This window comes from Bubalus kerabau, chromosome 21 (assembly GCF_029407905.1).
Source record: "Bubalus kerabau isolate K-KA32 ecotype Philippines breed swamp buffalo chromosome 21, PCC_UOA_SB_1v2, whole genome shotgun sequence".
Lineage (NCBI taxonomy): Eukaryota > Metazoa > Chordata > Mammalia > Artiodactyla > Bovidae > Bubalus > Bubalus kerabau.
This window is the reverse complement of record NC_073644.1, coordinates 53,555,546-53,567,575: the sequence shown is the minus strand read 5'-3', so window position 1 is coordinate 53,567,575 and position 12,030 is coordinate 53,555,546. Positions and strand designations below refer to the sequence as shown.

At 38.4% G+C, this 12,030-nt stretch overlaps 1 protein-coding gene across 2 annotated transcripts in view; it reads right to left on the bottom strand.

Annotated features, from left to right (window-relative positions):
- Positions 1-12,030, bottom strand: part of ME2 (malic enzyme 2) — a 59,744-nt gene that overhangs the window by 7,862 nt on the left and 39,852 nt on the right. The window contains exons 13-14 of one of the 2 annotated variants that reach the window (XM_055558881.1): positions 7,468-7,570; positions 6,230-6,369 (exon numbers count right to left, since the gene is read on the bottom strand). In XM_055558881.1, coding sequence (XP_055414856.1) covers positions 6,245-6,369; positions 7,468-7,570 — 228 coding nt within the window. In that variant the 3' untranslated portion in view covers positions 6,230-6,244. Of the gene's footprint in view, positions 1-6,229; positions 6,370-7,467; positions 7,571-12,030 lie in introns of those variants that run through there. The other variant, XM_055558880.1, reaches the window with a different exon arrangement.

The following is a 12,030-nucleotide window of genomic DNA, read 5'->3' as shown; positions in this document are numbered from 1 at the left end:
TTTGGGGGGCTCCAAAATCACTGCAGATGGTGATTGCAGCTGTGAAATTAAAAGACGCTTACTCCTTGGAAGGAAAGTTATGACCAACTTAGACAACATATTAAAAAGCAGAGACAATACTTTGCCAATGAAGGTTCGTCTAGTCAAGGCTATGGTTTTTCCAGTGGTCATGTATGGACGTGAGAGCTGGACTATAAAGAAAGCTGAGCACTGAAGAATTGATGCTTTTGAATTGTGGTGTTGGAGAAGACTCTTGAGAGTCCCTTGGACTTCAAGGAGATCCAACCAGTCCATCCTAAAGGAGATCAGTCCTGGGTGTTCATTGGAAAGACTGATGTTGAAGCTGAAAAACTCCAATATTTTGGCCACCTGATGCAAAGAGCTGACTCATTGGAAAAGGCCCTGCTGTTGGGAAAGATTGAGGGCAGGAGGACAAGGGGACGACAGAGATGAGATGGTTGGATGGCCTCACCTACTCAATGGATGTGAGTTTGGGTAAACTCCGGGAGTTGGTGATGGACAGGGAGGCCTGGCGTGCTGTGGTTCATGGGGTTTCAAAGAGTAGGACATGACTGAGCAACTGAACTGAACTGATACAACAGGTGATGACCAGCTCCGTGCTTGGATAGAGAAGAAGCTCCAAAGCATTTCCCAAAGCCAAACTTGCACCAAAAAAAGGTTATGGTCAGTGTTTGGTGGTTTGCTGCCCCTATTATCCACTATAGGGTTCTAAATCCTGGTGAAACCATTACATCTGAAAAGTATGCTCAACAAATCAATGAGATGCACCGAAAACTGCAACGTCTGCAACCAGCCTTGGTCAACAGAAAGGGCCCAATTTTTCTCATAATGCCCAACTGCACATCATACAGACAATGCTTTGAAAATTGAATGAATTGGACTATAAAGTTTTGCCTCATCCACCATATTCTCCTACCTCTTCTCAACTGACTACCACTTCTTCAAGCATCTCAACAACTTTTTGCAGAGAAAACCAGCTTCCATAATCAGCAGGAGGCAGAAAATGCTTTCTGAGAGTTCGTCAAATCTGAAAGCACGGATTTTTATGCTACAAGAATAAACAAACTTCTCATTGGCAAAAATGTGTTCATTGTAGTGGTTTCTATTTTGATTAATAAATATGTATTTGAACCTAGTTATGTGCATGTGCACTCAGTCGTGTCCGGCTCTTTGTGACCCGCCAGGCTCCTTTGTCCATGGGATTCTTCTCTAGGCGAGAACACTGGAGTGGGTTCATTTCCTTCTCCAGGGGATCTTCCTGACCCAGGGCTTGAACCTGTGTCTGCTGAACTGCAGGAGGATAATTTACTGCTGAGCCATCAGGGAAGTCATGATGAACCTAGTTACAATGACTTAAAATCCATGGTCCGAAACCACAATTGCTTTCTCGCTAACCTAGTAACATTTCTCTCTCACAAAGCTTGCCTCTATTTCTTCTGATTGACTTTTAGTTTTGGAGATCACGGACTCATTCCTGTAGCAAACAAATATTTAGCTTTCTGGCACATTTCCAGCCTTCTTCCCAATAGAGTTAGAGCATAATTTTGGTTGAATCAATATTTAGTGTTTATATTATCATGACTTCCTTCTTAAGTGCTATTAACAGTGTATTAACACTGTATCTTAACTTTTCCTCTTCTGCATAACTTTATTTCTCTCGAAGTTACTATCTTTTTGCTTTTCCTTTGATTTTTGAGTACTTAAAATTATTTCATGCTGAGACATTCATTTAGTTGTCTCAATCATCTAGCAATTTCAACAACCTCACATTTCTCTCGTTTCACCCCCAGAATAAATCTGCTGAAGCTCCAATCTAGCCTCGTTGCTCTCCATCCTAGATATGGAGCTATTCCTGGAAACTCTTCACCCTCATACAGATTCCCTTTGCTTCTAAATTGAGTCCATTTCCTAAAACTCACTTCTTCCTAGTATTTTTGTTCCTCTCTTTTTTTTTTTGTAGGCTATACTCTCCAGTGTTTTCTAAAGAACAGTACATGGGAGATACATTTTTTTAAATCTTGCATTTTTGAAGAGCTCCCACTGGGCCTCAACACACATGAACACGCACACTTTTACTACCTTCCACTTATTTGATAGTTTGTCTGGGTTTAGAATTCTAGTTTGGAAGTAATTTTCCTTCAGAATTGTGACACATTATTTCAATACTTTCCAGCTTCCAGCATTGTTGTTGATAAGTCTGGTGACAATGTGATTCCAGATACTCTTCCTGTGATTATCTTTTTTTTTTTTTGCATCTCTGGAATGACGTAGGATCTTTTTTTTTTTTTCTCTTTTGTATCTAATGTTCTGTAATTTCTCAATGATGTGCCTTGAGGTATGTTACTCTCACCCACCATATCTGGCATGTGGTAAGTGGGCCCTTTCCATCTGGAAATCTGGATCTGGGGAAATGTTAACAGTCTTCGATAATTTCCTTCCCTCCTTTTTTCTTTTCTCTCCTTGAAATTTCTTGGGGGCAAGATCTGTTGTCTTCTTATATTGTTTTGTCTGTTTCATGTTCCCTTTCCTCTTTCTTGCCTTTGGAATTAAAAAAAAAAATCATTTTACTTTCTTCCCTCATATTCTCTTATCATAGCTTGGAAGTTTCTCCTAGCTTTCTAGTGGTTATCCTCAAATTTGTAACATACATCCTGATTAAAAGTTTCATGCTAATTTTTAATTTACCCTCCTGCCAGGCAATGGAAGTATCTCCTTAACAGTTTAACTCTGTGTAACCAATAAGCTCTTAGTATTGTGTATTTTGTCTATGTATTTTTCAAAATCCCATATATCATTATTGCTTTCCCCTATATATATGACATTCCTTTTGTTTAACTCAAATAATCACAGCTTTTTTACTCTTCATTCCTTCCTAAATCTCTGCATTTCTAGCTGGAATTATATTTCCTTTGTCTAAGGAATACTCTTTAGAATTTATTCTACATTTTTATATGTCTGCAGATAGATGGTGAAAACTTTTTTTTTTCCCTTCTAAAAAATCTTCATTGTTTTCATTCTTGAAAGACCTTTACACTGCGTAACAAGTTAAGCTTAACAAGTATTTTGTAAAAGCCACTTACACAGATCACTCCACTGCCCTCTGGCATCTTGCTGCTGTTGAGGAGTCAGTTGTTGGTCTAACAATTGTTCCTTTGAAGGAAACCTTTTTGTTCCGGCTGCATGCATAGTCTTCTCTTTGTTGTCATTTTCTGAAGCCTCCTGATGATGTCCCTAGATGTGGATTTCACCGAGCTTCCTGAATATTGTGTATTGATGTCCTTTGTCAGGTCTAAGAAATTCTCAGCCATGAAGCCTGTAAATATTGCCTCTTCTTCATTCTTACTCTCAGCTTCCTCTGGACCTCAATTAAATGTACCTCAATTAATATGTTAATTAATATAATTATTAATATATCTTTTTTTTTGTCTCTTGATTGTTTCTTCTGGTCTATCTTCCAGTTTATTAATTTTCTTTGGTCTAATCTCTATAAGCCTCATTAACTGAGTTAACTTATTGTATTTTTCAATTCTAGAATTTAGTGTTACTTGGCTGAATGCTTTTATCTCAAACATAATAAGTTATTTGTTTCAGAGCATTTGTCTGATATCTAGAGTTCCAGAGGGTTATTTGTTATTGTATCTGTTACTTTTGGCTTATGTTTGTCTTGTCTCTTCATGTGCCTCATTTCTTTTTTATTTCTTAACTGGGGTTGAATTTGAAGATTTATTTGTGAGAGTAACTTGAGGAGCAGGATACTGTTGTCTTGTACCAGAGAAGATTTCTGTCTGTTTCTGCTGAGCACTTCTGGGCACTGGCAGGCCAAAACAAACGCTTGAGGTTTTACAGTTAACTTCAAGGGTAAACTATCCCCACACTCCAAAGTACAGTCCTTCAGGGTTTCAGCCTAGAGGAGGAGATGGTTCACTAGCAGCCCACCCTCCACAGGCGCCAGACTCCACCTCTTGTCCTCGCTCGCTGAGAAGCACAGCTTTACCTCTTGGCCACTTTTTCCTCATTAGGAAACCTCAGTCCCTTTTCAGGTTTTATTTCTGTTGTTCATCCAATTATAACTACTACAGCACACAATTCAAACAGAGCCTTCAGTTTTTACTTGCTTCAAGAACATTCTTTTGGCCAATATTGTTTTTAAATCCATTTTAACCTCTGCTACCAAGTCATTTTTATGTCTATATTTATAGTCCTAATAACTATTATTGCTAAGTTAGGACAGGGAAGTGTTATATAAAAGTAATCAACTGTCAAGTGCTCTATTGGTCAAATGAAATATTAAAAATGGCTTTGGTAAGTCAACAGAAAAGTATTCATGTTTTTAAGGCTTTATGCTAGAGAAATAATGTTGGATGGGACAGACTGATTTTGAACATTATCAAGTTCTAGAAAGAGATAGTCAATGATGGGAGAATTTCTGTTACAGATGCTATCTCTCAAGAGACAAGCAGAGTGGAACTCTAAGACAACCACAACTACATGGCTGAAAAGGAGGAAAGAGCACCAGGATATTCACAGGTCCCAAATCTTTATTTTAACAAGAGTTATAATAACATGCTGCCTTGATGCCAGCCTTTGCATGCTATAGCTCTACCTGTCATAAAATCTTACAGCTGGCTGCGGTTGCTCAGGGAGAGGCCCACAAGGAGAAAGACACAAGTACAAAGGAAACTCATGCCAAGCCACTATTTTACTATACGTGATTCTTTCATTAAAACAAATAAATGAAGGATCACCAGAAATTGCTGGAAAATAAAACAACACAAAGGAAGAAATATTTAAAAGAGTCTTACTAACTCTAGGAAGAGAGCTGAAAGGACACTGCTAGCTTTAAAAAGAAAAGTGGCCATTAAAGAGTTATTCTATGAATAAAAGGTTACTGGGAATAAAAAAAAATAATATTTGACCCTACTGAGTTGATATGATATTAAGCAATTATTGTTTATTTTCTTTGATGTGATACCAGTACTATGGTTATATTTAAGTAAAAAAATGTTTTCACTTTTTTAGTGACACATACAGAAGTACTTATTAATGAAATTATATGATGTCTCTGATTTGCTTTAAAATAACCCAGTGAAGGTGGAATGGGTGGGAATATGGATTAAATATATCAGCTGCTGCTGCTGCTAAGTAGCTTCAGTCGTGTCTGACTCTCTGTGACCCCAGAGACGGCAGCCCACCAGGCTCCCCCATCCCTGGGATTCTCCAGGCAAGAACACTGGAGTGGGTTGCCATTTCCTTCTGCAATACATGAAAGTGAAAAGTGAAAGTGAAGTCGCTCAGTCGTGTCCGACTCCTAGCGACCCCGTGGACTGCAGCCTACCAGGCTCCTCCATCCATGGGATTTTCCAGGCAAGAGTACTGGAGTGGGGTGCCATTGCCTTCTCCAATATATCAGCTACCAGTTGATAACTGCCAAAAGGTGGGAGAAGGCAACACAGGACTTCATTCTTCCCTCTACTTTTGTATATGCTTGAAATTTTCCATAATAAAAAGAAAGAAGACTGTTGAAACAAAACATATACTAGAAGTGCTAAAAACGAAAATAGATACAGATGAATGAATGAACACCACAGAAATCTCCCATATTACAGAACAAAAAGGATAAGAGGCAAAAACATGAATAAAATTTACAAGTCAAGGACAACAGAGGGATTTGACCATGGTCGTCTAACCCAAGTTCCATAAGGAAAAAAACAGAAATAATGGAAGGAAATTAATGATGGAAAATAAAAACAGGAAAAAAAAAATCCTTTGGAAAAGAAGATATCGTAAATTGGCCCACTTGCAGACATGCATGATAAATGGAAATAAAGCCCAAACCTGAATGCATTTTACCAATCTTTCAGAAATCCTAAAGATACACAGAACACTGAAACATTTTCAGGGACACAAAGCTAGTATGTATAATGGAATGAGAATCTCATCAACACCAGATGTTCTGTCAGCAACACTGGCCACTAAAAGTGAATGGAGAAATGTTTTCAAAGGTCTGATAAAATGACTTTGAGGGAATTTCCTGGTAGTCCAGTGGTTAGTAGTCAGTGCTCTCACTGCTGGGGCCCTGGGTTCGATCCCTGGTCGGGGAAGTAAACTAAGACCCAGCTAGCCACACGGCACAACTAAAAAGAAGAAGACTTTGAATCTGCAAATCTTTACCCAACCAACAGAGAAAAAATAAAGACATTTCATATACATAAAAACTCAGTTTTCATCCATGCTTTATTAAAAACAAAAACAAAAACTTATTCAAAGATGTATTCCATAGGGGAGAAAATGGCAATCCACTCCAGTATTCTCGTCTGGGAAACTCCATGGACAGAGGAGCCTGGTAGGCTACAGTCCATGGGATCACAAAAGAGTAGGACACAAATTAGCAACTGAACAACAACAAAGGAATTTAAAAGAAAACCAAGTGGAATTTAAATAGCTCAGGCTAACATCAGCAAAGGAATAGAAAGGAATAGTGTACATGGGCAAGAGAACCACCACAGAAATGATTTACTGTGGGGTAGGATTAGATGAAATGAAGAAAGCAAGCAAGAAATTAAAGGAGGATTCATTACACCTGACACTTAAAAGACTTTGAATGTCAAAAATTTTGTGATAGAACTGCATGTTCTACTGTATTTATCAAACCACACTCTTGTTTAGACATGAATAACATATAATCAGTTAATTTCAGAATCAATCCAAAGACAAAACATGGAAAACAACAAAATACAGTGTAAATTTCAAGAATTTCTCTACAACAGAAATATTAACTAACTATAGCTGAGAGATGAAATAAGAGATAAGGAAGCTAAATACCAGATTTTTTTTTTCATTTTTCACTGTGGCAAGCTAATAAAACTATCTTAAATTGCTTACAAAAGCTCTTTTAAGTTCATTATGTAGAGATAAAGCTGACTACTAGGAAAACTAAAAGTAGTAACAGAAATTGAGAGTAGAGACAAAGGAAGGTAATAGGAGGTATGTGTGGACTGTTACTTAGATGTCATAGTTGGAAGTTCACATGTATCAGTCTAGAGTTAGAAGAATCAAGATAAGGGGAGATATGTGTGCCAGTCATGACTGTAACCACCACAAAGACTCAAAGGAAACCACAGTAGTTATAGCTTGTAAGTATGATAAGGAGGTACCAAGGGGAGATAAAGAGGGTTAATTGATTTTTTAACATTCTGTTCCTTTTGCATTTTTATGAACCATGTACTATTTTATTTCTGTAATAAAAACAAATTTAATGAACAGTATGATTAAATAAATTTTCAGGGGAAATAGAGCACAACGGATTTGCTTAATTCCTTGACTTTTCCTGTACATTTGTAGCAAAATCCTATAAATACTATTGCTTTTCAAATATTAATTTCTAAAGAATTTCAAGAAGAATTTTACTGTAACTAATGATTACTCTAACATAATGATGGCACTTACCTGGAAAAATATATACATTGTTTCCTTGGCCTGGTGTAAAGACTTGCCCATCACTGAGTTTCACTGGCTCAAAAGGACTGCCACTGGCAAACAAACACCTTCCCTGTTGAGAAATGAAATAATCTCAATATTGTCACTTTATGTAGACTAGACAATTGAGGTGAATGAAAACAAAATTAAAATCTGTAGTAGATCAACATATTACCTGCAAAAGGCACAATTTACTTTTTTTTTTAAATTTAATTTTATTTTTAAACTTTAAAATATTGTATTAGTTTTGCCATATATCAAAATGAATCCGCCACAGGTATACATGTGTTCCCCATCCTTTTATTAAAATCCTTATTAGAATGAGGTTTGTTATATGCACATCATACATTCAAATAAAGTTGAAAAATGTCCATTAATAAATTCAAAACCTGACACTCCTCTTTCCTTTAAAACTTTAAAAATGTAGATGGTAAGAAAATATCATCCCTAATAATAAATGAGGACTACTATAAACATCTGTGAATGAGGGGGAAACATCAAAAATTATATCACTACCATTTACTGCACATCTGCTGTTTTTGGCTCTGTACCAGGTGCTTTATATGTGTTGCTGCTGCTGCTGCTGCTAAGTCGCTTCAGTCGTGTCCGATTCTGTGCAACCCCATAGATGGCAGCCCACCAGGCTCCCCCATCCCTGGGATTCTCCAGGCAAGAACACTGGAGTGGGTTGCTATTTCCTTCTCCAGTGCATGAAAGTGAGAAGTGAAAGTGAAGTCACTCAGTCATGTCCGACTCCTAGCGACCCCATGGACTGCAGCCTACCAGGCTCCTCCATCCATAGGATTTTCCAGGCAAGAGTACTGGAGTGGGTTGCCATTGCCTTCTCCATTGTATGTGTTAACTCAGTTAATTTAACCCACACAAAGGGCTTATAAGATTATCATCATCTCATTTCACTAATATGTATTTTTTAAAAAATCTCAGAAAGCTAAGGCTTAAATATTTCCAAATACTTTGTAAAAAGTCACGTATCACAACTGTAGCCATTAAACTTGAATTGAACCTAGGTTTTCATAACTCTAAAAAACGCATGGTTTTTCTATTATGCTACAATGCCCCCCAGTTTATAAAAAAGGCATATGGTGTAACCAGTCACTCCGAAAATATATGGCATTTGTCTTCTAAAGAAAAGGAAGTCTCCAAAATTGTTGTATCCATCAATTTTAGTACTGTGCTGTGAAATGTCATGTAATATATTAAAAGTGAAAGTGAAGTTGTTCAGTCATGTCCAACTCTTTGTGACCTCATGGACTATAGCCTACCAGACTCCTCTGTCCATGGGATTTTCCAGGCAAGAATACTGGAGTGGGTTGCCATTTCCTTCTCCAAGGAATCTTCCCGATCCAGGGATCGAACCTGGGTCTCCCACATTGTAGGCAGATGCTTTACCGACTGAGCCACCAGGGAAGTCCATAATACGTTAAGTGTTTAGATAACGCTTTGTCTGCTTCTCCCTATATCAAAAGATGTGCATTGGGATTCCCAGGTAGCACAGTGGTAAAGAATCCACCTGCCAATGCAAGAGGTGCAAGAGACGTGGGTTGAACCCCTGGGTTGGGACGATTTCCCTGGAGGAGGGAATGGCAACCCATTCCAATATTCTTGGCTGGGAAATTCCATGGACAGAGGGGCCTAGTGGGCTACAGTCCACGGAGTTGCAAAGAGTCGGACATGACTGAGCACGAGCACATGCAAACATGTGTATTATACCAAGAGTGAGTGTCCTTTGAAAGATAGTAGACCCTAGTGGATTTAGTACTCAAGAATTTGACCCTTTGGACACTCTGAAGATCTACTATTATAGTAATTATTACTTTTACAAGACATACTTGCAGTTTCAAAATGATCTTAGGTTTAGGTACAGAAACAAGTCAACTGTGCCAGTGGTGGGCCCAGGTGACTGTCTTGGACTTACAAATCCAGACAGCTATAGCCAGTCCCATTCTCTACCTGTTCTAAGCACAGCTTAATTTGTGACAAAAAATTTTTTCTTTGAAGATTTAGGTTGTGAAAGTGAAAGTGGCTCAGTTGTGTCTGACTGTTTGTGACCCCATGGACTATACAGTCTATGGAATTCTCCAGGCCAGAATACTGGAGTGGGTAGCTTTTCCCTTCTCCAGGGCATCTTCCTAACCCAGCGATGGAACCCAGGTCTCCCACATTGCAGGTGGATCCTTTACCAGCTGAGCCACAGGGAAGCCAGATTAAGGGTTACTTCATGGCTAATGCCATGTGTGTTACCATAATGTGTGTAATATAGGTTATCTTTGTGCCACCATTAATTTTAATAGATTTATAAAGTGGGCTATACAATATAGCTCTTGATGGGAAAAATGTTATGTCCTCATGGCATCAGTAAATTTGGAGATTTAGAAAGATCTTGGGCATCTTCTCTAGAATGGCAAGATTCAACTGCAGTTCACCTTCTCCAGGCCATCCTTTTAAAATTCTTCTTTCATAATCAACCTATAGTGGCAAGAACTTATTAACAGAATTCTCATTCAGAAGTCCATGTTCAGTAGAAGTTCTTTGTTCTAGGAGCAACTAACTAACCAATAAAATATGAAAAAAAAATTTTTAAGAATTTTTCTCACTCAGCAGCAGAGGGAGTTAGAGTAACACCAAAACATCCCTCCACCAAAAACAAAAAAACATCTTTGCAGCCAAAGATGGAGAAGCTCTATACAGTCAGCAAAAACAAGACCAGGAGCTGACTGTGGCTCAGATCATGAATTCCTTATTGCCAAATTCAGACTTAAATTGAAGAAAGTAGGGAAAACCACTAGACCATTCAGGTATGACCTAAATCAAATCCCTTATGATTATACAATGGAAGTGAGAAATAGATTTAAGGGCCTAGATCTGATAGATAAGAGTGCCTGATGAACTATGGAACGAGGTTTGTGACACTGTACAGGAGACAGGGATCAAGACCATCCCCATGGAAAAGAAATGCAAAAAAGCAAAATGGCTGTCTGGGGAGGCCTTACAAATAGCCTGTGAAAAGAAGAGAAGTGAAAAGCAAAGGAGAAAAGGAAAGATATAAGCATCTGAATGCAGGGTTCCAAAGAATAGCAAGAAGAGATAAGAAAGCCTTCCTCAGAGATCAATGCAAAGAAATAGAGGAAAACAACAGAATGGGAAAGACTAGAGATCTCTTCAAGAAAATCAGAGATACCAAGGGAACATTTCATGCAAAGATGGGCTCGATAAAGGACAGAAATGGTATGGACCTAACAGAAGCAGAAGATATTAAGAAGAGATGGCAAGAATACACAGAAGAACTGTACAAAAAAGATCTTCATGACCAAGTTAATCACGATGGTGTGATCACTGACCTAGAGCCAGACAACCTGAAATGTGAAGTCAAATGGGCCTTAGAAAGCACCACTATGAACAAAGCTAGTGGAGGTGATGGAATTCCAGTTGAGCTATTCCAAATCCTGAAAGATGATGCTGTGAAAGTGCTGCACTCAATATGCCAGCAAATTTGGAAAACTCAGCAGTGGCCACAGGACTAGAAAAGGTCAGTTTTCATTCCAATCCCAAAGAAAGGCAATGCCAAAGAATGCTCAAACGACCGCACAATTGCACTCATCTCACAAGCTAGTAAAGTAATGCTCAAAATTCCCCAAGCCAGGCTTCAGCAATATGTGAACCGTGAACTTACTGATGTTCAAGCTGGTTTTAGAAAAGGCAGAGGAACCAGAGATCAAATTGCCAACATCCGCTGGATCATGGAAAAAGCAAGAGAGTTCCAGAAAAACATCTATTTATGCTTTATTGACTATGCCAAAGCCTTTGACTGTGTGGATCGCAATAAACTGTGGAAAATTCTGAAAGAGCTGGGAATACCAGACCACCTGATCTGCCTCTTGAGAAATTTGTATGCAGGTCAGGAAGCAACAGTTAGAACTGGACATGGAACAACAGACTGGTTCCAAATAGGAAAAGGAGCACGTCAAGGCTGTATATTGTCACCCTGCTTATTTAACTTATATGCAGAGTACATCATGAGAAACGCTGGACTGGAAGAAACACAAGCTGGAATCAAGATTGCCCGGAGAAATATCAGTAACGTCAGATATGCAGATGACACCACCCTTATGGCAGAAAGTGAAGAGGAACTAAAAAGCCTCTTGATGAAAGTGAAAGTGGAGAGTGAAAAAGCTGGCTTAAAGCTCAACATTCACAAAACACTCTCCGACATACATCACAGCCGGATCCTCTATGACCCACCTCCCAGAATATTGGAAATAAAAGCAAAAATAAACAAATGGGACCTAATTAACCTTAAAAGCTTCTGCACAACAAAGGAAACTATTAGCAAGGTGAAAAGGCAGCCTTCAGAATGGGAGAAAATAATAGCAAATGAAGCAACTGAAAAACAACTAATCTCAAAAATATACAAGCAACTCATACAGCTCAACTCCAGAAAAATAAATGACCCAATCAAAAAATGGGCTAAAGAACTAAATAGACATTTCTCCAAAGAAGACATACAGATGGCTA